The following is a 25,551-nucleotide window of genomic DNA, read 5'->3' on the forward strand; positions in this document are numbered from 1 at the left end:
ATAGTGTTTGACTTTCTTGCGAGCGCCTTATCAATACCACCATGTCTGGACAAGGATCCCAGCTGTCTGGCTTCTCTGCCATCTAATTGCATGCTATCTGCCCCATTATCCCAGCAGCGGAGCAACCAGGTAATAATAGGCTCACCGTCATAACGGCTGAAGTCTTTCCTTATATTTCTCAGGTCCTTCAGGGATAAGGAGTGGTAGGTTATCTCTACGTCCGAGTCCTCCTCTTGTGATAGTTCTGCTTTAGAAGGACCTTGCTTCTGTGATGGGTCTGCTTTAAAAGGACGATCAAGGAAACCCCCATCTGTGTCGGGCCCTAACTCTGCCTGAGAAGGGCCCTCACCTGGGTCATGTGATGGCTCTGCCTTAGAAGGCTCTGAGTCATCATCCTTCTCTTCACGAGCTGATTTCTTTCGGTATTTCTTCCTGGTTACAGGAGCGATTGGTACAGATTCGGTAGATGCTGGGGTCTGAGTAGATGCAGTGGCTGTCGTGGGAGTGCTGAGACTCGTTAAGAGTCTGAGTAGCTGCAGTGGCCATCTTGGGGGGTGTAGCAGCTGCGGTGCAGGCTGCCGAGATTTCAGTGGATTTAGTGGCTGTAGTGGCAGCATAACACCTACACCCGTCCCTGCACTTATATTTAATCTTATCCCACATCAGAAACACATTCAGGACAACCGAAAATAAAAACATGCCACCTAGACAGCACCATCCTAACTTTGCAAAATCTAGTGGAATCACCTTGGCAGAACAGGAGAAGGTACTATTTCCCAAAGTAAAATTGGAAGTGTAATCATTAACACAATCAGCTAAAGGACGCCTGGAGTGCGCAGATGAAGTCGCCGCTACCGATTCGCAATTAAAGCTGCCCATCATTGTGTCATAGAGATAAGAGATCGGAATAGGAACTGCCCAGTTTATCACGGCATAAATCAGTATCAAACCCCATAGCAAAGCGAAACATTTCGAGCAGCTCCCACTGTTAAACCACATATAAACATTCATAAGAAGCAAGCAATAATATGCTGCATGTGGCAAGTAAGGTATTATTACACTTAACTCTGTATAAAGCTCTATAAAGAGATGAGATAACACAGCGCTCAAAAATAACATTACCATCTTAGCTATCTGTTTTAATTTCCAACCCCTCGTAAATCTCAAAGGAAGAAATCTGATACTCTCTTGGCTGAGCTCTCCGGATCTCCTCCCACTGGAGCTGGGATTCAACTTATCAGAGTAGCCTGTTGGAGCTTCTCTAGAGCCCCACGCTGGGCGCCAATAAATCTGTCACGGTTTAAAGCTGGGCCGGCTATTAAACCTGAGGCAGACGCTCTCTGTTAACCCTCCCCCCCCACCCAAAGGGAAAGGGAAAGGGGAGAGAGACTTATGGGTTGGAAAGTTAAAACAGTTTTAATAAACTATAATAATGAAAAAAAAGTATAATAATAATATTAGAATAACCAAATATATACAAATATATACAAAACCAAGATCGAGCTCCCCCGATGTCGGCCACGTCACCACCGGCACTGCAGGGCAGGCTCCGGGAAGGCCCAGGCTGGGCCCAGCGACGGTCGAGAGCTGAATTCAGGGATGCACAGATCGGGATCGGGGGCAGCAGGAAAACAGACGGAGTCCTCCTTGGACACCGGCCAAAAGCTCAAGCCGCAGAAGCAGCCCGAAGCAGCAGCAGCACCCAAAACCAGCAGGCGGAAGAGGCAGAAGAAGGCAAGGGGCGCAGGGGCGAGACCCTCGTGATCCCCCCGCTTTATACTGAGAATGACGTGTATGGGATGGAATACCTTCGTTGGTCAGTTTTGGGTCACCTGCCCTGTCCGCTCCTCCCTGCAGGTGCGACCCCCCCTTCGGCTCTTCACTCGTAAGCAGTGAGGAATTCAGCAGTGACCTTGGTTTCTCTAAGAACAAGTACAGCAAGAGCCTTTCTGCACAACATTCCTACCGGTGCTTCAGCGATAACTACAAACTTCGAGCATTATCAGTCCTGGAAGCAGACACTGTCTGCAAAACATGCAGTTAGTTTCAGAAAGTGCAGTTACTTAGAGGAGACTTAGCTGAAAGTAAAAATCACTGAAAGGAAAATTGGCCTGGTTTAGGCCAAACCAGGACAAGTGGGTGTGTGTAGCAAAACAAGTCATGGAGTTAGGGTAAGATTAAGGAGCTGTGGTAAGCTTTGGGGAGTTTCACGAGAAATCAGACTTCAGTCTTGTGAAGTTCATCATATTTCCTCAGTGTCTTCCAAATTCTTCTCGCTCCAGCCTTTCCACTGTTGGTAGACCTCTTTCAGTTCAAATATCCAACTTGTTTTTCAGTTTTCCAACCATGTAGCACCACGACATGTAACTCTCTTCTCACAGCAAAGGGTAACTGGAAACTTAACCGTCATGTTACAGTACGTATGTTATAGTGGTCTTCCCCATTTTGACCAACTAATACTATATGAGTCCCTCAGTTGAAACTGAGAAATCAGTTGAAAGAGAGAGATCAAATCCAGCCATGTTAGAAAGCATTATTTCCATCCTTATTAACGTGGATGAAATCTCTCCTTAGGTTGAGAATTTCTTCTGTATGGGATCTCCATTAGCAGTGTTTTTGGCATTGCATGGCATCCGTCCAGGAAACAGCGGTAGTCAAGATCATATTCTGCCCAGAACAATTTGTAACCGCTTACTAAATATTTTTCATCCAGCAGATCCAGTGGTGAGTTTTAATTGTAGTTGCAAGCTTTTACCTTGGCTATTTTTAAGCATCAGCTGTGTGATAAAGTGTGATCTTCAAAGCGTGTGAATCAACGCAAGTGTGTTCCAGCACGGGACTGTTTGTTAATGATTATTGTACAAGGTCTTGGGTTTTATAACTGTAGAATAACAGTTTTTACAAATAACTGCCTTAAAAAATATATACTTTTCTTCTTTTTTCATATTAATAAGATTCGAGATCACTCTGCTTTGTTTTTCACAAAGATGTAAGAAATAATCCTTCTCAGTCAAGTTCCAACTTGTGTTTAACTTTCTGACTTCCATTAAACATCATCTGTCCAAAGATACTACTGCTGGTAAAAAAGGCTCCACAAGCAGTTTACAAGATACTATAGAAAAACAAAACCTCTTCTTTTTTTTTCCCAAGGGGTCTGGAGTAACAGATTGTTGGAGGGTGGGATAGTACTTGGGAGGGCAGTGTTGGTTAGATTCATCCTGCCCTTATACTCTTCCATAGGCAGCCAGTGTTTGCTGGTATCAAAGGGCCTTTGATCCGTATCACCTTGGCAACTTCTTTGATGCAAGCTTGGTTTGGGATTTCATGCTTACTGTAGAATAGTAATTTGGCAATGCTTGTGTGTTCAAACTCTACGTGAATCTGCGTATCTTCAGACTTCAATCCAAACATGCTAGTTCTGCTCATCTCAAGATCGTGTTCAGCTCCAGCTACTCCAAACCCAGAATTTTCCCGGGACATCGAGGACAATTGGTCAGGCTGCAATCTGTGGTCCCACTCTGCAAATTAAGTTAAAGAAGCGTAGAATGCTTTTCTACATTTAAGTAAACAAAGAAAAATAAAGAATCGATACAAAATTTTTTTTTTTAATAAGCACACCAGTTCATGGTTTGCACAGGGACCAATGAAGAGTCATTAAACGAAATGTTTACGTAGCCAGTTCCTCCCTCTCTGTTGCGTTGTGCAGAATCAGTTTAACTGTGTGTAGTGGAAACGCTGCAGAGAAATGTGCAAATGTGAGTGCACAAGCACTGGGGCAGCTAATCTGTCTTCCAGGCTATGAAAATAGGCTGGAGGTTAGAGGAGGCTCAGAGGTGACCTTAGTGCAGTCTACAGCTACCTGAAGGGAGGTTGTAGTGGAGTGGGAGTCGGCCTCTTCTCCCAGGCAACTAGCAATAGGGCAAGAGGACACAGCCTCAAGCTTCGCCAGGGGAGGTTCAGGTTGGACATTAGGAAGAATTTCTTTTCAGCAAGGGTCATTAGCCATTTGAAGGGGCTGCCCAGGGAGGTTGTGGAGTCCCCATCTCTGGAGGTGTTTAAGAAAAGCCTGGACATGGCACTTAGTGCCATGGTCTAGTTGACATGGTTGATGTCAACTAGATGGTTCCAACCTGGTTGATTCTGTGATTCTGTAAAATAAAAGTGAAGCAGAACATAACTCCATCATTCTGTCACTTTCTCGTCTTCACTCGTTACAGATATTTCGGATTTGATGGTGGAGAGGACTCTGTGTGGTAAGGGAATGTGGCTTTTCAGTCTTGACACTCAGGATTTTCTTTTCCCAATTCCTCTTGCAGGCCTATAGATTAGAACGTTTAATTCTGAAACGCTACAGCAACATTTCGCCTGTCCAGATCCACTGGTACAACACTGCAAACCCTCTACCTTACGAGCACATGAAGCCAAGTTTTCTCAAGCGAACAAAAGAACCTACCTCAGTTACTGACAGCGAAAGCGTTTCGACTGGTCCGAGCCCAACTACTTCACCGGTCATGGTTCTACGCCGCTACGGGGAGTCTATAACAAACATAGGCAAAGCGAGTATATTGGGTAATTGTTCTTTATGGCCTTTTTCTTTTATATAGGACCTTCTTGTAGAGCTTCACTGTTCAAGGTGCAAACGTAAGCAAGCTATTCCTGGCTGTTTCAGTTTGTTCTGTGTAGGTTTATGCCTTGTTTTAATCCCAACTGACATTTACTTTGAAGACAAGACAGTTTACGTACACTGGAGTCAAGGCTTGCGGGGAGAGGATGTGGGGCAGGGAGTTTATGCTATTGCTGCCTTATTGTTGTCTGCATTATTGAAGTAACATCCTGGTGATTTAATAGTTTACATGCTACTTCATGGGGAAAAAAAAAATAAAGCTTGTTTTGTGACTACATTTTCTGGGTAAATATTACATTTTATTGGTAAATAGGAGAAAAATCACTCTGTGTAAGCTGTTACAGTTCCATTTAACTCAGGATTTCACAATAGGAAATTCAGGCTGGTTTAATATGAAGTCTGTCTCCTTCTGTCTTTCTGAGTCAAAATAAGCCCTGGTTTAACCGAGCTTAAATTCCCTTTCGCTGCAGCTTATATTTGAGCATGCACTTGCAGTTTTTGTTGACTCAAGGCTTTTCTTTAGCTCTCCGTGTGGGATTTGGAAGAAGGCTACCGTGACCTAGTGCCAGGAATCTTTCCAATCAAATAAGTAAAGTATATAAAAGCCCTTTAGTCCTTAAGTGGAAGTAGGCAGTACTTCAAAGCAGGGTTGCTTTTTGCTGTTACTATAGTAACTTTAATGCCATGTCCATGAGGTGGCAGCAAAGTCGGGAGAAAACATCACAGATCTGTGCTGGACTTCGACACTCCTCTTCCTGAGCAACCAAAACAGTCCTTTTAAAGGATGATACAACATTTCTAAATGTCTGTAAGGGTTATGCCAACATAAGGACCCGTAACGGGAGGAGTGTCTTAAGTGTCCTGATGTGCAGAAGGTACTAGCATTGTTATAAAGCATTTTTGTCTTAATCTTAGACTTTTTATGAAAGAGGAATTACCACATATCCTTAAAAGTACCAGATTTCTTGCTGCAGAAGTGTCCTCATATATTTCTGTTCCTCTAACTAGAGTTTCCAAATTATAGCCCTTGCTTGTACGCTAGATTAGTCTCACGATAAACAGTGTACGCTTAAGTCAGATAAGCTGTTCCCACCCTAGAAAAGCACGAATAGTGTTTTCCTTTGGCTGTCACTCAACTCTAATTGATGGGTGCTACAGTGACTTTAATTTGCGGTTTGATTTAACTGCCCTCGTGCTTGTTTGTTTGTTTTTTTTTTTCTCCTCCATGCTGAATGCAGGAGCTGCGAGTATTGGGAAGGGCCTCGGCGGGATGCTTTTTTCAAGATTTGGTCGGTCTAGTCCAGCTACCCCACAGACACTCGAGACGGGAAAGGATGGAGCCGAGGAGGACGACAAGAAGGCCACCACCGTTGGGACGCCGCCTTCCTCGCACAGCAGCTCGGGCTTTCTCGAACCCACAGGTTAGTGACGAGTCTACCTTCAAACCCTGTGGAAACAAGACCTTTAGTGGGCTGCGTCTGTCTGTTGGGGGAGGCTGGAAATGCCATGACAACATGTGCCACTGTTTGATTTTGTTGGTTTGCTCTAAAGTGATAAATATTATCATAGAATCACAGGATGGTTTGGGTTGGAAGGGACCTTAAAGACCATCTAGTTCCAACCCCCTGCCACAGGCAGGGACACCTTCCACCAGACCAGGTTGCTCAAATCCATTCCTGCTTTTTGAATCTCTTAAGGCTGTCCATGGACTGACTCCTTGTTCTCCCTTTTATCCTTTTTTCTTTCAAAGGAGGTTTATCTGTGTATGTGTTTGTACATACATGCACAACACTTACACATGTGTATGCATGTATGAATTTTGGCTAATGAAATCTGCATATTAGTCGTTCCCAGACTCCCACTAGGAAAAGCAATATGATTGCTGCAGAAGAGAATCCCACTCACAATTTATCATAAAATGGATTTACTGAATCACAGAATCAATGAGGTTGGAAGAGCCCTCTGGGATCATCGAGTCCAACCATTGCCCTGACACCACCATGGCAACTAGACCATGGCACTACGTGCCATGTCCAGGCTTTTCTTAAACCCCTCCAGAGATGGTGACCCCACCATCTCCCTGGGCAGCCCCTTCCAATGTCTAATGACCCTTTCTGAGAAGAAATGCTTCCTAATGTCCAACCTGAACCTCCCCTGGCGAAGCTTGAGGCTGTGTCCTCTTGTTCACCAGAGGAGGTTCAGGTATTTATGTAGTTACTATAAGGAAAACAGCTGCTTAAAAAAATGCCAGCTTTTTCCAAGCTTTAGGTTTAGTTGTGTTTCCACCCCCATGAACTAAGCACCACTCTTAGGTCAGGTTTGTGCTAAATGCATGTGCATAAACGTGTATGTACATATAATCAAAAAGCACAGTTGGCTTAGGTGAGGGTACTGTTAAATGTAAACACAGAGATACGATGTGCTTTTTATACACAGCACGTAGAATCAGAACCTGAAGCTGATGGGAAAACATGCTGGCATTTTTTTCTTCTGCTGACATGCAATTCTAACAGCGTTTTTGTGTCTCTTTCAATTTCTAGTGGAACTGGAGCACAGGATTGATTTTGAGCTCAGGATAGATCTTGTGGAGAGCACATACTGGTCCACGGTCACTGCCTATTGGTCATCTCTGGATATCGCTCTTTTCCTTCTAATCTTCATCTACAAACACGACCAAGAAGATCCTGACAAATCCAGTTTAGACACTATTTGAATTTTTGACTGGGGATGGGAAAGGAAATTTTAAAACAAATGGCACAAAACTGATGTGTTACTGTTGACCTGCAGCATATAAGGCGTAGAGGTTTCAGGTTTAAGTGCATGTTTGGATTTTTTCCTGTTTCTGAAGAGCAAAAATGGTTTGTATTTAAAAGCAATTTATCGTTTTAAACATTTTGCAGTGCTTAAGTAGACCTGAAACGATTCCAAATTCTTGTTAACTTTGACTGTATAAGAAGCCAATACAACGTGTAGCATCCCATAAGCACGGTTGTGCAGTGTGCTTGGGTGACGTACTTGTTAATGACCATAGTTGCTGTTTAATTCATTAAAGTATAAAAGATTAGCTGATATAAAAAAAAAAAAAAAATTTCCATTAACAAAAATATATGTTAGATACAAACCTAAAACTGCCATGTTGTGATGTTTTATGTATCAGTAAATAACAAACGGTGGTGTCATTTTTCTAGGACTTTATTCAGCTCCACATCCTATTATCCACAGTACCATTGAAAGACCATCCTGACTGCTGGCTTCTGAGGGCGTGTTATACGTGACACATTTAGAAACTAATGCTGAAAAAAGCATGAAGCAAATATTTGAAATACTGTAATTATAATTTATTATTCTCTCTAATTGTTTCATTTTACTCCAGTGTATAAAACGTTACTTTTTTACTGGTTTCTTTTGGCATCATTTAAGAACCACGTTTATTTTCTACAGTGTTAAGACTTTTTTCTCAGAAATACATATCTTTGTACTACTATTCAAATGAATATATGGACACTGTGGCACACTTTAAGTATTTTTTCATTAAAAATAAATATTTGTGGTTTCACACAAATGACATCAGTCACTTTCTTCTCAAAGGTAAGTAACTGCCTTTGCTTTTTAGGTCCCAAGTGTTTCTCAGGCACATGAAGGTTTTGACCTCACGTCAGACTTGGTTTGCAGAGGATCCAGCTGTCTTTTGCTTACCATTATTAAATGTATATATATATGTGTGTGTGTGTGCGCCTTTGTATAAAAATGTATGTATATTTATGCACAAGGATCCTATCAAGAGGAAAGAGAGCAGCATAAAATAAACGTGGGGAGGCCTGAGAATACCAGAGCTTAGATAAGGTTTGCATCTCAAACTAGTTCAGGAAAGAAGTGTTGTGATGAAAGAATTTCCAAATGAAACACTAAAAGGTCGTTGCAACGTGGAAGGCTCTGGAGTAGAAGTGTCAGATCTGTGGCCTCTGAGCTGCCTCTGGCAGAGGTATTTATGATCTGTGTGGCATATGTAGAAGCTGCAGCACCTAAACTTTTGTTTAAAAGAAAAAACAAACGAGGCTGTGGTGTTGGTGAATAGTAGTGTTCTCAGCATAAACAGATGTGGCAACGTCAGCCCAAACCAGCCGGCAGCCTGTGCTGGTGGCTCGGAGATGTGGGAACCACCCAGACGGCCCTTTCTGAAATTCTGGGGGGAGAGAGAGTATTATTCTCCCAAATAATATTGCTTGGGCTGTTGCTTGTTTCCCTGGTCCGTGGTGCAATGGGGAAGGAGTTGGGAGCTAGGGCTGTATGTTGGGGTTATGGGTTTAGGAATGATAATGAAGGGGGGAAAAAAACAATGGAAAGAAAAAAGAAAGTGAGGAGTGCAGGGGTAGAAGATGACAGAACCAGCACTACTCTACATGCAGTGAAACAATACCCAACAAAGATGTTCAGACGGGGTAAAGGACCACGTTTCAGCGTAGATCTCTGAAAAACCCCATCTAGCCTCAGTGCATTGTAACTCTCCTGCTTGACATGTTTACCTTGGTTGATGAACAACCATAAAAAATTAAAATAACCCTCCAAGAGAAGGCAGCCTGACACCTCTGCTCCAGAAAACAGGCTTTTGTTTACATTGCTGGCTTTGCAGATAAGTTGTCTAATCAGCTCTTCCTAATTAGGAGAACTTAAACATTAAAGCAGAATCTCCTTTTATGTTTAGGACATGCAAAACATTTCCATATGTGCATGGTTTGTGTTTCGGTACTCTGGGTCGGATCGTGTCGGTGCTGTGATATCCCCTGACACTGCGGGATCTACACTAGGTCTCTCTTTAAACGCTGTAAACAACAGGGAGTTAATTCCTATAATTCTTGTGGTCTGTGTAAACTCTGCTGTTGTCCAGAACATGTTTCAGATTTATGGAATAGCTGTTCCCCTCGCATCAGAGCGTGCTGGTACTTGCTGCCTGCTCTCCATATAAGGGATGAGATCCTACTTTTATGTACATACCCCATGGTAAATCAGGGAGAAGACAGAGCTGAGAAGTAAACCGTGTTGCTGGTAGGAGAAGGGATAGTAAGGACCAATACCTGTACATCACTTTGCATTTTTTCTGAGTTAATGGACGTGTGTATTTATGATTCTGTTCTAATTTATAACTTCACGGAGCATCTGCTAGTAGATACAAACGTAAACATACCTCAAAAGAATAAATGGAGATTTATTCTGAGGTGTATGCAAAGATGTTAAGCATGCTGTGGGCAGACTTTCATCTTTTTAATCCTCAAAAAAAATATCTCTTGTCCTTCAAAGATGAAATGTTTGAAAATTCAATTTTGAAGTTGTTAGAAAAAGGGTTGCCCCGTTTCTGCTCTGCAGTGTAACACGGATTCAAGTAGGGTCACGTCCCTGCACGCTAGAGTCTAAATTTCACGCTTAAAACTTTCTGGTCAGATGGTCCGTGGCATAATATAGAGCTGGAATGTCCTGGCTTCCAATTACTGACTTGTTTTCTTCTGCAAGAACGATGTTTAACTTTACAAGCTGTGTTGACTGGTGGTTTTTCTTGAGAAACCAAGATAAGGGAAATGTACTGCGCTGCTGTCAGGCTCCTGACTGATACTGAGCTGTTTTCCGAAACTTGGCCTTGAGGACTTTGTCCAAATTCGATGCTCACAGTTTTTTTTGCTACAAGGTCGTTTTTGCAGCTTATCAGCTTTGAGTTTCTTTGGGTTTGTTTTTGGTTTTTTGTTTGGTTGGTTGGTTTTTTCCACTGAATTCCATCCCTTTGCTCCCAATTATTCTGTCATGGCTTTACCACAGCCTCCCTTCCCCTTGTATGTGTGCGCTCTCTGCTCTTATTGCCCATGTTTCTGGAGTTAAAGGCCCTTTGCTTTATGTCACTGCGATAGTCTAGCTGGCCAACTTCAATTATTTTATCTCCTTTCCTACTTAGTATTATTAGGCTGAACTGAAGCACGTTTCACGTTCTCACATTACCATTGGTTGCCACCTCTTCCTCCTTCATGGTTTTCTGTCGTCCTGGTGCTCGTTTCCCATGTCGCTTGTCAGTCGAGCTGACTCTGCCTGTAGCTAAATCAGTGGGGATTGATTTTTTTTTTCAAGTTCAGTGCATGAATCACTACGTCAACTGTTTGCAGTTAGATAGTTAATGTATATTTGTGTGCCCTCTGCCCAGCAAGTTTATTTGAAATTCATTGTTCCCCATTTTTCCATTACTAGCTTGGAGATTAGATTTCTGCCTTTGCACATCATTTTTCTACTGAAGTCGGACTGCAGGTGACTGACCCTGTGGGAGTCGGCCTCTTCTCCCGGGCAACTAGCGATAGGGCAAGAGGACACAGCCTCAAGCTTCGCCAGGGGAGGTTCAGGTTGGACATTAGGAAGCATTTCTTCTCAGCAAGGGTCATTAGCCATTGGAAGGGGCTGCCCAGGGAGGTGGTGGAGTCACAATTTCTGGAGGGGTTTAAGAAAAGCCTGGACATGGCACTTAGTGCCATGGTCTAGTTGACATGGTGGTGTCAGGGCAATGGTTGGACTCGATGATCCCAGAGGGCTCTTCCAACCTGGTTCATTCTGTGATTCTGTGACCCGTGGTGTTTTACAGGGTCATCTACACCGTCTCTGCCGTACATCTTCAGTGACTTCAGGAAGCTTTTGCACACCAAGACCCAGTAACACACTGCCACATGTACTGAGTGTTTTTCAGTTTTCCAAGCGTTATCTTACTGGTTGCTCTCCATCTGCAATTGTAGCGACCACTTCTCGTTGCTTCCCCAGAGCCCGTGCCTATTGTCTTTGCTGATCTTGTGAAAAGATTTTAAAATCTTTATTTAAAATGTCACCCATGTGACAATCCCATTTTCTGGTTTATGAGATGGACTTCAGCCTGACGTTTTTCTTGCATTCCAGGTTTGATCTGCATTTAATAATCATTTTCCACAAAAGCAAACTTTCTCTTCGTTTAGCTTCCATAGGTATTTTTTTAGTACCGCTTGTCTCTTACCCATTGCACTCAAGCCCCTTCTGAAGCATTCAGTTCCCATTTCTCCTTTGATTTCTGTCCACTGGAACTGAAGCTTTCTTCGTGCTTGTTTGAGTATGGCCTGTGCATCCTCAAGACTTAAAGTGGAAACTTTTTCCACTTTTTAAGTGGGAACCCACTGGAAACACGAGGCACATATTACTGTTGTGATCCCCGAGTCTTCTCCTGAAAGCTCAGCAGCAGCAAAGCCCAGCTGGATGTGTTTAGCTTTCAGGATGGGTTTGGACGTTCTCTCTCACCACATTTGTGTCTTCTCTGGTCGCTGCCATCAGTCAGCTTAACTCTGGGACTGACAAAGCATTTTCTGTCATTGTCAATGAATGTTGGCATGTTAGCCAACAGTGGATCTGGGCTGGCCTCTCCCAAGACTGGTTCCTTGCTCTTTGGGTTTCTCCTGCATCCCTGGAGGCCCATTTGACCCACACTTGGCTGTAGATGTCACAATGTTTTGTGTTTCTCCGCATGCCATTGCAGAAGCGCTTAAAACTGCACGCACAGCTCACAGTGTGCTGGCAGGGTCTCCTCTTCCAAGGAACACCAGGAGAAGTCCTAACCCATGGAGAGAAATGCCTGGCTATCAAAGTTTCAGTTCGCCCTCGAGGTCAGTGCTCTCTGGTCCCATTAGAAAGCAAATTCCAACATCAGCCTTTTCCCCCGAAAATGCCCTATCTCCCCAGCTGCAGTTGCAGCAGCTCTTGCCTAGCAGACCTTGGCCAATCCTTTCCCTTTGAGAGTGAAAAGTCAATGAGTCCCCTGCAAACATGTCCCAGGAGCAATGTCTTGTGGTTTTGAAATCCTTGATGATTTATCCAGAGAGAGGGTTTTCGTTTGACAATTCTGTGGGCAGAAGATTAACTTCTCTCTTTGCTGCTTCAATAAAATACCATTTCTTGCAGCTACTCTGCCCATTCCCTGGTGCCTCATCGATTGTAAGCATGGACGTGGGAGAGGTGAAGTGCAAACTTCTCTACAGACTGCAGCCCTGAGCAGATGCTCGAGCTCCAAGGACTCCATGTCCAATTTGTTGTTCTTAGGGGTTTTATGGCTCTTTCAGTATCTCCTTGAAAGTCACTATCTCATCTCAGAGTGGTCCATACTTTGTACTGCAGCTCCTTAAAGGGTCTTACCATTTCACCATACTCCTTGATAAGGAAGATCGTTGACTTCCATTTTAAAACAGAATTTTCAAGCATGTTTGTGCCAAAGCATCTCAGTTTTTGGGGTTTACTACTTCATGCAGTTTATAAGAAGGCTCCTTTAGCTTGGGTTTTGAACTCAGCTGTTTCAAGTAGAAATTAACCTTATCCAGTGCCTTACGAATCCAGATTTTTTTCTCTCTGATACGGTATCACTGGTAACGTGACAAACCACCTCAAGCCACCAACATGGTCCTGCTTATGCTACTTCTCTCACAGCCAGATCCCAACCTGGCTGAGACAAAGGTCTTCCCTTGACTTCAGCGAGTGTTGGATCATGTTCCAAGTGCCTTTAGTGCTTCTTGCTCTTCCTACCGTTTCTCAGGTGAATGTGTATAATATGGATTAGGTGGGGGAATAAAAGGCTTTGCGTTTAGGTTGCCAGTTGGCCAGCACTGAACCCTTGAATCTCTCAAGCAGAGGGATCACGCTGTGATCCGTGTTGGCCTCCATGTCCTGCTGCGTGCTCAGATTATGCCCACAACCTCTCAGCAAGCAGAGGGTTAAATTCTGGTTTTCTGTTCATATTCCTCCGCCTGCAAAGCCCAGACTAGCTGGAAACCAAAGCCATGGGAAGGGGGAAAGGAGAGCAGCCCTGCTGACTTTGAATCTGTGTTATCTTTCCATATACTGCTGTCTCTCACACCTACCCAAAACTGGAAACGAGTTCGTGCTACCACCGGGAAGAGGCTGACGGACCCCGTCGCTGGTGTGTTTTCACAGCTTGTGTTTTCAGAACTGAGTCCCTACATGCACTGGGGTTTTTGGACTCCAAATATTCAGCTTTTGCAGGGTAAGGACCCAGCAGGCTGGGGAGGGAGACAATTTTCAGTTAACCCTCAACAGTGGAAAAGGCAATTGTGAATGATCAGGGTGGGCAAAGGCTGAGCTGGTGTACATGGACGTGGTCTCAGGGCTCATGAAACCTGGGTGCTGAGTTGGCCGGTGCTGCAAGTGCCAGCCCACGAGGAGGGAGCGGAGCTTCCCCCTCGCCACGGTTTGGGGTAGGTGTTTCCCAGTGTGGATCAGCGTGGAAATGCAAAACGGTACAAACCTCTGCAAGATGAAGAGAACCCTCCGAAACGTGCACAAGTGTTCTCTCTTTCCAGCTTTTCATCCCGCTGAAGGATGAGCTGAAGGGCCAAAGGAGGAGCGTGCAATTTTCAGTCTAAAAATGCCCATGTCCTGCTCTGATGACTTCCCAGAGCGTTTTAATACTGCAGGACCTGTCAGAAATTATTTTCGCAGTCATAATTACCTCTAAGTAACCAATACTTCAAGTTTAAAAATAACTTGACGTACTTTCAACATTGCTAGGCGTGCTTTCGGTAAGGAAATGGTTAGACCTATTTGCAAAGAAGGACAAACCGCTTCCAAAACAACCCCCACCTATCTCCCATCTGGTGTCTCGTGGTAGCGTGTTGCAGGGATGCCACCACTGTGTTTCCCCAGTATTTCCCCAGCTACTTTTACAGCTGTGGAGGGTCCTTCAGTTAATCTCCGTGCTTTGTATAAGGTGAGATGCTGCTGGAAAAGGAATCTTCAAACAGCTCGGATGTGGCACTGGTGTTCAGCCTTGTGCGCTTTGCAGGAAGGGCTTGTACTGAAGCAGCAGCTGAATATTCGGTGTTTACAAAGCACGATGTTCAGATGGGACAGTTCTGTCTCTTGGCACGCTCCTCAGGGTTTCTCCTTTATGCTTACCAGACTGCCCCTTGCATGCAATCGAGTGGGTTGTTTTTTTTTTAATTTTCATATAAACCAGAGTATTAAAAATCAGCAGGGGGAAGGGAGGGAGGTGAGGTCACTTTGTGGTGGTTGCAGAAAAGGGAAGAGGGTAGAAATGTTCCTTCCAACGATGCGTGCTGTGCTGTCATGAAAAGAAACCTGCGATCTCCTTCATGTTGGAGAGTCCACATCTGCATGTGGTGGGGGGGAAGGAGGGGGAAGAAAAAACAGGCTGGAGAAGCGCTGATTAAATCAAGGCAAAGCTTGGCAGCGTTGTGGAACAGCCTGATGTGTATCAGCCAGCACGTGTCCAACACATGTTGTAGCTTGATGCTCCCATCAGGAGAGCCATTCAGAGAGACCGGGACAGGCTGGAGAGTTGGGCGGGGACAAATTTAATGAAATATAACAAGGGCAAGTGTAGAGTCCTGCATCTGGGCAAGAACAACCCCATGTACCAGTACAAGTTGGGGGCAGAGCTGTTGGAGAGCAGCGTAGGGGAAAGGGACCTGGGGGTCCTAGTGGACAGCAGGATGACCATGAGCCAGCAGTGTGCCCTTGTGGCCAAGAAGGCCAATGGCATCCTGGGCTGTATTAGAAGGGGTGTGGTTAGCAGGTCAAGAGAGGTTCTCCTCCCCCTCTACTCTGCCCTGGTGAGGCCGCATCTGGAATATTGTGTCCAGTTCTGGGCACCTCAGTTCAAGAAGGACAGGGAACTGCTAGAGAGAGTCCAGCGCAGAGCCACGAAGATGATTAAGGGGGTGGAACATCTCCCTTATGAGGAGAGGCTGAGGGAGCTGGGTCTCTTTAGCTTGGAGAAGAGGAGACTGAGGGGTGATCTCATTAATGTTTATAAATATGTAAAGGGCAAGTGTCATGAGGATGGAGCCAGGCTCTTCTCAGTGACATCCCTTGGCAGGACAAGGGGCAATGGGTGCAAGCTGGAACACAGGAGGTTCTGCATAAATATGAGGAAAAACTTCTTTACAGTGAGGGTGACTGAACACTGGAAGAGGCTGCCCAGAGAGGTTGTGGAGTCTCCTTCTCTGGAGACATTCAAAACCCTCCTGGACGCATTCCTGTGTGACATGATCTGGGTAATCCTGCTCCAGCAGGGGATTGGACTAGATGATCATCCGAGGTCCCTTCCAATCCCTGACATTCTGTGATTCTGTGAGACGTGGGCGCAAGGCGGATGGCAGCGAGCAGGACGGGAGCTACGGACCTTTCCTCCCGCGAGGAGCTCGGTCCTGTGCCTGCTCCCAGCACCCTCTGATTCTTCGGCGTTGGGTGATCCCTTCCTACCCACCTGAACTAACGTCCACATTTAGCCTGCGCAACGTGCTCTGGGTGACCCTGCTTTGGCAGGGGGTTGGACTAGATGATCTCCAGAGGTGCCTTCCAACCCCAGCCAGTCTGGGATTGTGTGATTCTGTACTGCTGCTCACCCAAAACACCGCTATCGTGGGGCTTGTCCTGGGGGTGTTTAATTGCTGCAGTGACCACACACAGCCCGGGGACACTCCTTCAAGGCAGCCTGTGTCCTGTCCACTTAGGTGAGACCTCCCAGAAGTGGAGCAGGGAGCCCACAGTATACACGTGTGTCTCCAGGGAACTGAAGCACCTTTCTGAGCCTGTCCCCGTCCTGGGGGTTGCCTGGTGCACGCTCTCCAGCCTGTTTTCAGTGGGCAGCCTCTAAGGAGCAGCTGGGCTGCAGTTCCGTGCTGGGACAACAAGAGCCTTCGCCTCCCTGCCCAGAGCTGCCTCAGCTCGGACACTGATGGATGGCTCAAGTCAGGAGGGACCGACATGTCCCGTCTGACCTCCCACAGGCCATAGCTCCCACCCAGCAGCGCCGAGCTGCTTTCTAGGGATTATTCATTTTCTTTCCCAAGTCACTGGGCTGACCGAGTGTTACAGCTTTGACATCTGCAACCACAAAGTGTCAGGAAAAAAAAAATGTTGAGGACTGGCTGCTTCAGCCTGCCTCTGTCTGTAGTGAATTTGGATTCTGAAGAGCCTTAGCAAGCGACAGTGCCTGAAGATGTCTGTGGACCGTGTCAGTCCTGCATTCTCCAGCACGTCCTATCCTTTCATTCTAGCTACCCAAAGAAAAGCCAAGTTGTACGGCTTCTGCAGTAAATGTTTTGCCAATTTCTAGTTATGTTTTATAATCCTGATGGCATTCTTGGCCTCCTTGGATTTATGATTTATGGTGACATATTCGCAGCCTTCTGGGGGAAGCGGGAGCTCTGGATGCAAGCTGTTTCTGTGGAAGCATTAAGGTCCTCCTGAGTTTATTCTGTGGTATCTGGAGAACCCGTGTGTGTATGCAAGCATGGATGAATGTAGTGTGTGCACTATGTACGTCTGCAGAGTGCACTTGTTTCTCCACAGTCTAAGCTGGGTTTAAATCAAGGCTTTAAAATAAGCCTAAAAGCTTCTGTAAAATGATTTTACCCTCTCCAACCAATTTAGTTAATTAACCGTCTACTTCAGTTCTTGCTGACTCCCTGAAGATACCTCTCCTGAACGAGATTTTTGCTTCAGATTTGGATGAAACGCAACGGTTGAGTCATGAGTTTTCTTTCTGGCTCGGTTGCTGGAGTGGGGAATGTTGTTCACAATACTGGCTGTTGCCATATGCTTTTTTCATCAAGTTAAAGGGTGCAACTTTCTTTTTGCTTCCCCCTCCACTGACTTACTCCCCAAATATGTTTCTGGTTAGGATGCCTTGTGACTTCTTCCTGACATAAGGTTTTCTAGTTTGCAGTTAGCTTTGTGAATTGCCTCTGCGAGCTCTAAAACATCCCAGCTCCTGGGAGGAGAGGACGGGTGGGAGCAGCAGGAAGGCTCAGCGTCGGATCCTGCACTTGGGGCACAACAACCCCATGCACCGCTACACGCTGGGGGAAGAGTGGCTGGAAAGTGCCTGGTGGAGAAAGACCTGGGGGTGTTGGTCGATGCCGGCTGGATATGAGCCAGCAGTGTGCCCAGGTGGCCAAGAAGGCCAATGGCATCCTGGCCTCTATTAGGAGTAGTGTAGCCAGCCGGTCTAGGGAAGTGATCATCCCTCTGTACTCGGCACTGGTGAGGCTGCACCTTGAATCCTGTGTCCAGTTCTGGGCCCCGCGCCTCAAGAAAGATGTTGAGGTGTTGGAGCGAGTCCAGAGGAGGGCGACCAAGCTGGTGAAGGGTCTGGAGGGTCTGACCTGCGAGGAACGGCTGAGGGAGCTGGGGGTGTTTAGCCTGGAGAACAGGAGGCTGAGGGGAGACCTGATCGCTCTCTAAAACTGCCTGAAAGGAGGGTGTAGCGAGGTGGGTGTTAGTCTCTTCTCCCAGGTAACAAGTGACGGGACGAGAGGAAACAGCCTCAAGTTGCGCCAGGGGAGGTTTAGGTTGGAGATCAGGGAAAATTTCTTCCCCGAAAGGGTTGTCAAGCACTGGAACAGGCTGCCCAGGGCAGTGGTGGAGTCACCATCCCTGGAGGGATTTAAAAGCCGTGTAGATGTGGTGCTGAGGGACATGGGTTAGTGGTGGGCTTGGCAGTGCTGGGTTAACGGTTGGGCTCGATGATCTTAAAGGTCCTTTCCAACCAAAACAATTCTGTGATTCTGCGACTCTATGCTGACCTGGTTCTTTGGTGCTTTGTGTATTTGGTAGCTCTCCTGTCCCAGAAATGGTTTTCCAGAAGCCAGGCGGTCCTGCTCCGACGCCTGCAGGTGCCCTTTGCATCCTGCAACGCAGATCGTTGTGCCTGGGCAGTCTGGGAAAAGCCCAAAGGAGCCTCAAAGAGATCTTCCTTCTGGAGTAGGTGAACTTGGCATTTTGTCTGTTTGCTTTCAGCATCACTGGAGGTTAAGGAAGGGAGATGCTGGCTGCAAAATAGCTTAGAGGACAGACAGACATGTCCCTTCCTGAGTTCTTTTCAGGCATTGCATTCAGGCCTCCTTTTGCTGTCCCTCAGAGCTCTCGGTGCAGTGACCTTCACCGCTGATGCCAAATTTCCTCAGAGAGGGTGAGTTAGGAGCACGGGGATTTTGTCAGAGCCAGCCCTGTGCTCCCAGCATCCTGTCCTTAGCCGTGGGTAGCTTCCAGCACTTGGCCAACAGAAGGAAACAGCTCCCCAAAAAAAGCAAACCGTAAATCATTCAGACGATGCTTCCTGAACCTGACCTTGCAGAAAACAGGCTTGCACCTGCGAGCATGGGACTGGGGTCCCGAAAACCAGTGTCCATCGCACCCTGCCCCTCACAGCTTGCTGCGGCAGGGCTGCAGGTGCACACCCCATCCTCACCTCCCAGGGTCTGAACAGCCCAGGAGATGCCAGAGAGGCCAGCAAGAATGGCTCGCCTCTCTTCCAGCTAAAGGAACCGAGATGCCGAGAGTTAAGCGACTGGCCCGCAGCCAGAGTGCTTGGAAACGAGCCCGTGTACTCCTTGTCTTAGCTGGGACATGACCGTGTGGCATGCCTTGCCCTGCTGGAAATGTCACCCATGAGCTCTGCTGTTCTGTAATGAAGCATCTCCTTCTTTTGCTTTTTTTTTTCCCAAGCTCTGCCTTGGAGGACAATCCCCATCTGTTTGATCTTCTGGGATGCAGGAGAGCCCAAACACGCCAGCCTTTGCTCTCTCCCTTGTAGCACTTCTCGTTTCCTACAACGTTGCCTGGAAAGCGAACTCCAGGCTTACCCGTGCTGGGAGTTTTCCCAGCGGCCGCTCAGCTGGCATGATGCTACAGAGAAAGCTATTCCAGCTGAGCAGCTCTCCAGCAGCGCGGCCCTGGGTGTTGGATTGATGGCAGAAGACATGTAAGGGCACTGCGAGTCAGCACCGCAGGGTGGCCCTGCCTGATCCTGGCACCTCTCCCAGGGAAAGGAAATTGGGAGCCAGATCCTCCCTGCCCCTCCTCAAAGCCACTTGGGATGTCACACTGAGACCACTCGCCATGACTCCAAGCCCTTTGGGTGGCAATCGTCACGTGCCGAAGCCACCTGAGATGCAAGCTCTGCTCCCAGGACTCAGGCTCTCGTAAGAAGGGCCTTGCTCCCTTAGACAGCAGGTACCATCTTCATGCCGGGGTTCCTTCCAGGAAGGACATGTCATTTATAACCAGCCTCCGCAGGCTAGTTATCCACATGGCCTTGGTAACATCTCCTTTGAGATCCAGGAGTGACTCCTGCAAGATGGTGCCTAATTTCCATGTGATCTGATGGAACTTTGGGGGTTTTAACTGTTCTTATTCTTTCCAGTGCTGCTATCACTGTTTTTTCCTGGCCTGGCACTATCATCATCTGGTGTCATCACTTGGGAGATGGAGGGGGAGGCAGAGGTGTTTCCTTGCAAGGAACAAACGTTGGAATAACCCATCTTTGCTCAGCTGGCAGCATCTCCAGTGCCTAAAACACGTTGGAGAGATGTAAGCAAAGCCTGGCCACACCACAGCCCTGCAGGGAGGGACAGGGGACTTGGAAAAAATACTCTGGCAGCAAAATCTCCTGGACTCGGCCTTTAGAAAAAAAAAGAGATGTCCCAAAGGAACTGATGGAGCCCAAGGTTTGTGTTATTTAAAACCGAGCAAAATAAAGAGCTGGAAGCTGCAAGCTCAGTATAAACGGCAGTGGCTTCTCAGGACCTTAGTTAAAGCCCCTGGGGAGGAAAAGCACATAGGACGGCCAAAATAGGTCTGTTCTCCTCTCCCTTGCCATGTTTCCGTGTAGCTGGGAGAATGAGGGAGGTCTTGGGAATAGCTTTTTCCTGGCTGTGCATTCAAACACGCGGCTGAGATACCTTCCTGTATCAACTCCCCTGCCAAGAAGTGTTCGGGACTTGTCCTTCCCCATCTCCATGACCGCCAGCATGGGGGACAGTGCTGGATGCAGGGTGCCATGGGCCTCTGAGGGTCTGGCCAGGGCCAGGCAGATGTGTCAGGTTTTGGGCTGCTGGCTGGAGATGGGGTTTCCCAAAAGTGGCCAGTGCTCAGTGCAGAGAGCTTTAGGGAGCCAAACGAAGTGGTAAGTGCTTTCTTGTGCTCCTCCAAGCCATGTAACTCCCCACCTCTGCACAGGGGGGCTCATGGCAAACCCCAGGTCTGCATGCCCTGGCCCTGTTCATCACTTGACAGGCCAAGGTGGGAGGGAGGTGGGGGCCTGGGTTGGGATCCCAAACCTGCCCAGTGCCCCTGTCCATCCCCTAGAAGGTGTGTGGGAATCTGGCCCTTCCTTTTTAGCATTGTCTCAGAAATCGTAAACCACATGCTCGGGCGACATCTTATGGCGGCTGCCTGGAATGCCTGAGCCTGGCAACGTAAGATGGCGCAATAAGCTAGGCGCCCGCCCTCCACCCGCCTCCGGATGCGTGTCTCCGGTGACAGCCTGGCAAGGGGCCAATCCTATGGCGCAGGAACCGGACATGTCCCGCCTTCGGACCTGTGATTGGCGCGAACTGTTGACTGATGGCTCCCAGTCACATGACTCTGCCGAAAAACTCTATAAAAGAGGCTGGATCACTTCAACACGTGGGACCCTCACCGCCATCTTCCAAGTAGGAAGGAAGCATTTCCCGCGGGACGCCGCTGGATCTCAGGGTGGTGAATATTTTCTTTTTCTTTCTCTTTCAACTGTTTTCTCTGTTTCTTTCTTTCTTTTACCTCTCTCTCTTTCTTTTCCTTGAATATTGAGTTGCCTCAGTGTTGGACCTAATAAAGTCAGAGCCAAGTTTGTTGATACCGTGCCTCGGTTGTGCTTTGTCTGAACTCAAGGATCACGAATCTTTAATATTTCGGGTCAGGATTTTTTGGGGGTGCTTTACCTACAGGCAGGTTAAGCATACCGGGTGTTCGCATTGAACCAGGCACGCCGCACGTGGGCTGCACTGGAACTATTTATAATTTTCGCGGGCCCTGCGCGCGGGCTGTCTGCATTGAACCAGGCACGCCGCACGTGGGCTGCACTGGAATTACTAATTAGGCGGGTCTCTCTCTCTCTCTCGGGGAGCAGGGGACGGGGATTGTCTGCATTTTATTTCTAGATTTGCTCCTTTTTTTGACTAATTAGGCGGGTCTCTCTCTCTCCCTCTCTCTCTCTCGGGGGGGGGGGGGGGGGGCGGACGGGGGGGGCTGTCTGCATTTTATTTCTAGATTTGCTTTAGAGGCGGACCTTAAATCCGGAACCCGACATTTATAAATTGGCGTAGTCGGCAGGATACTTGAGTTTTCGGAAGGTATCAATAACTTAGAGAGAATGGGTGCAATTCTGAGTGCATTTGATGTAACGCAAGAGCAGGAGTTGGAGGACTCAGCACAGACGCCGCAGGCAAAAGAGCTTTTGGTGCGGTTGTTGCAAGATCGGTTGGTAACTTTAGAGGAAAGAAACTGTGAATTGGAGGAAAGGGTTAAAACTCTGCAGGATGAAGTAGAGAATGAGCGGGAGAACGTAAGGTGTTTGCAGGAGGCTTTTGTGGAGAACTTACGTGCTTGTGACTGCAGAGGGCGACGGAGTCGTGCACAGGCAGCTGATGCAGCCCCGTCCCCTGGTGATGATCACAAAGGGGATGGTTTGTACCGTAAGGGGGAACCAGAGGAAGCGAGGACACGATGTGATTTACCGCAGGGTCCTACGCAACCCCTTCGACCGCTGGTTAAGGTCGAATATGCTTATGAGGATAGTGAGGACCATAATCCTAAGATGGTTACTAAGGAGGTGCCATACACAGCAACTGAATTGGCTAAGTTGAAAAGGGATTTTTCACGCAGTCCAAAGGAGTCTGAGACAGAGTATGTGTGGAGAGTGTCGTTAACTGGTGGTGATCAGATTCTGTTGAGTGAAAGAGAAGCTGAGGGATATTGGGGACCTGGAGTGTTTTTGACTACTGGTGATAATAGAGCCCCTTGGTCTCTCACTCAGCGAGCAGCTTATTGGGCTGGAGGTTTGAATCCCTTGGAGAGGGGAGATCCTCTTGCGCTTACAGGCTCGGTGGATCAGCTTGTGGAGAATGTGCACTAGGCGGCTTGTTTGCAAATGATGTATGATCGGGAATTGAAGCTTAGGCAGGAATCCCCAATGATGATACCGGTAGATCCTGAGAGGATGACTCCCCTGGTTAGAGGTTTGCCTGATTCATTGAAACCCTTAGGAATTCAATTGCAAGGCACTATCAGAAATACCCCTCAGAGTGCACAGGTGACAGCTGCTTTAACCAGAGCTGTAACCCCGGATCGCTGTATCCCAGGACAAAAAGTGTGGACGTGGGGGGAAGTAGCTCAAGAATTGATTAACTATGGGTGGAAATATGGTCCAGTGAAATCAGGACCTAAAAATGTGAGGCGTATGGAGGCAAAGTGTCCTCTAGCGAGGCCCTCTCGCCCAAACCTGATAAATTTAAAGAGAGATAGTACATCTCGAAGGAGAGTGTTGTGGATAATAGAATTATTTGTGGTAAGCTTAGCACTACTAGTGGCTGAGCACACCATTCGTCAGCAACAAATCATTCTCAGAGGCCCCTTTAAGGAAATAGCAGGGACCCCTCCCCCTGACGGGGTGGCACAACGAGCTTCTGTACAGAAATGGCATGCACAAATTGAACATTATTGTAGCATCTTTAACGTATCAGAAGGCACACCTAAAAAATTAGCTATACAGGAGGAATTCTCTCCAAGTCGTGAGAATAACCTCCCACCTCCTGTCATACAAGTAGCACCTCCTTTTTCCAAACAATTACTGAATGCCTGGTTTACTGATGCCTCAGCCAAACGTGAGGGAAAAGTGTGGAAGTATCGGGCCACTGCCTTACAAGCCCAGACTGATGAGAAAATCATAACAGAAGGTGAAGGTAGTGCACAAGTGGGTGAATTAGTTGCGGTTTGGAGTGTTTTCCAACATGAGGCTCAATCTTCCTCTCCTGTCTATATCTATACTGATTCTTTTGCTGTCTTCAAGGGATGCACCGAGTGGCCTCCTTTCTGGGAGAAAAATGGGTGGGAAGTCAACCGGATACCGGTATGGCAAAAGGAAAAGTGGCAGGACATTTTAAGAATTGCCACACAAGGGAATTTTGCCATAGCCTGGGTGGCCTCTCACCAAAGCAGTGACGATCTAACTAGCCAATTGAACAATAAAGTGGACGAATTGTCTCGTCTGGCTCCCTTACAAAATGAATCAGTAACAGAAAATTGGGAGAGACTATTGGAGTGGCTACATGTCAAACGAGGACACACAGGAGCCAAAGACCTTTACTGCGAAGCACAGGCTCGAGGCTGGCCTGTCACAAGGGAGAACTGTCGAACATGTATTTCCGGGTGCAGCTTATGCCGTCACCGACTCGACAGACATCCCCTAGACAGCCCTCCCCTACACATTAAAAGCGGAAAAGGACTGTGGGAAACCTGGCAAGTAGATTATATTGGACCTTTCCGCAAATCAGAAGGAAAGCAATATGTGTTAGTGGGAGTGGAAGTGGTATCAGGACTGGTACAGGCAGAAGCGTTTGCCCGAGCCACCGGGGCAAACACCATCCAAGCCTTAAAAGGATGGTTTAGTTCTTTCCCAAAACCTCAATCGATTCAATCGGATAATGGCTCACATTTTTCAGCAAAGATGGTTCAGGATTGGGCAACTGAAGAGGGAATCAAATGGACTTTCCACACTCCTACTACCCCCAAGCAAATGGGATAGTGGAAAGGACCAATGGCTTACTAAAGCGATTCCTAAAACCGCATGACCCAGGATGGGCAAACCGGTTATGGGATGCTCTCACTTTGGTGAACAACCGGTGGGGAAAATTTGGCAGCCCGAAAATTACAGCTTTTTATCCGGAGCCCCCGACAATCATACCTGCCCCCAAGGGTCCAGATCACCCCAAAAATTCAGCTTATCATCCAGGACAACCAGTACTGGTAAAACTCCCTACCGTGGGAGAAGTTCCACTGGTACTTGTTGCTCCGTTCAATGAATATGCATGGAAAGCAAAAGATGCCCTGGGAAAGGAGCATAAAATTAATACACGATGGATTGTTCCATCATTTTAACTAAAACCTCATCCGGTCCTTTCACTAACAGGACCGAGAAGTTTCTTTTTCTGTTCCTTTGCAGGTCGGAAGATAGAAGTTCAGAGAAGCAGAAGAAGAAAGCAACATTTAATGGAAGTTTTGATTGAATGTATAGTTTTAAATTGTATAGCCTTAATAATCTTTGCAATATGCCTTTATCACCATTGACAAATTGTTTTGGGCAGTTGTATGTTGTCTCGCCTATACTGTTCAAAGCCTACCCGGTGAGAACCTTGCTTCCGTGTTCTCAGGTTTAACATGGGGAAAATGAGTTCTTGTTGTTGGGAAAATTGGTTACTCAAGCTTTTAAGTTTATTAATTGCTGGGTGTGTGGCGGACCATTTGGTCTGAAAGTTGATTGTGGATCTCCATTTCTCTTGCTCATGAGTGGATTGTGAAAAGAATCACCCTCATCTTGGCCTATGCAACACCCTGCTCCTGGTCACTATTGTATTAGTTACACCCAAAAGGGAGGGTGCTACAATCAGTCCCTGGTGGGAGAAGATTTTCTGGTCCCCCACTGATTACACTCACTTTGGGGAAATATTAGGTACAAATTGTGTTTGGAAACAATGAGCAGGAGCATGGTAATGCAAATGGAGATGGAATTAAATTAATTGCATTAACTGTGGTGTGACAGGGAACCCCTTTGGCCTGGGAACCATCTGAGTCAAAGGACTACCGCCCTGCCAGATCATGGCCAAGTCCTTTGCAAATGGGATGCGAACCCTGAAAGGTCATTATTGGTTTTGCGGGCACCATGCATTCAAAATACTACCAAAAAAATTGGGCTGGGGTATGGTATATTGGGATGATATGCTCCATACTTCTAAAAATTGGCAGCTAAGAATTGGGAATCAAATTATATGATCCCCAACGAATTATTGAGTATTATGGACCCGCAACCTGAA

General features: G+C 46.8%; 1 protein-coding gene across 1 annotated transcript; it reads left to right on the forward strand.

Annotated features, from left to right (window-relative positions):
• Positions 1-2,408: 2,408 nt before the first annotated feature.
• Positions 2,409-7,337, forward strand: LOC137661794 (phospholipase DDHD1-like). Its single transcript, XM_068397415.1, has 5 exons — positions 2,409-2,420; positions 2,575-2,724; positions 4,317-4,569; positions 5,863-6,045; positions 7,165-7,337. The coding sequence occupies exons 1-5, from the start codon at positions 2,409-2,411 to the stop codon at positions 7,335-7,337; spliced, it is 771 nt and encodes a 256-aa protein (XP_068253516.1).
• The last annotated feature ends 18,214 nt before the right edge of the window (positions 7,338-25,551 follow it).

The sequence above is a fragment of the Nyctibius grandis genome, chromosome 4, assembly GCF_013368605.1.
Source record: "Nyctibius grandis isolate bNycGra1 chromosome 4, bNycGra1.pri, whole genome shotgun sequence".
NCBI lineage: Eukaryota > Metazoa > Chordata > Aves > Nyctibiiformes > Nyctibiidae > Nyctibius > Nyctibius grandis.

What these genes read in the sequence shown, in the direction of transcription:
- LOC137661794 (XM_068397415.1), top strand. An exon ending in TTCATCCAGCAGATCCAGTG is followed by an intron (nt 2,725 to 4,316) that starts GTGAGTTTTAAT and finishes TTCCTCTTGCAG; the next exon opens with GCCTATAGATTAGAACGTTT. An exon ending in AGGCAAAGCGAGTATATTGG is followed by an intron (nt 4,570 to 5,862) that starts GTAATTGTTCTT and finishes TGCTGAATGCAG; the next exon opens with GAGCTGCGAGTATTGGGAAG.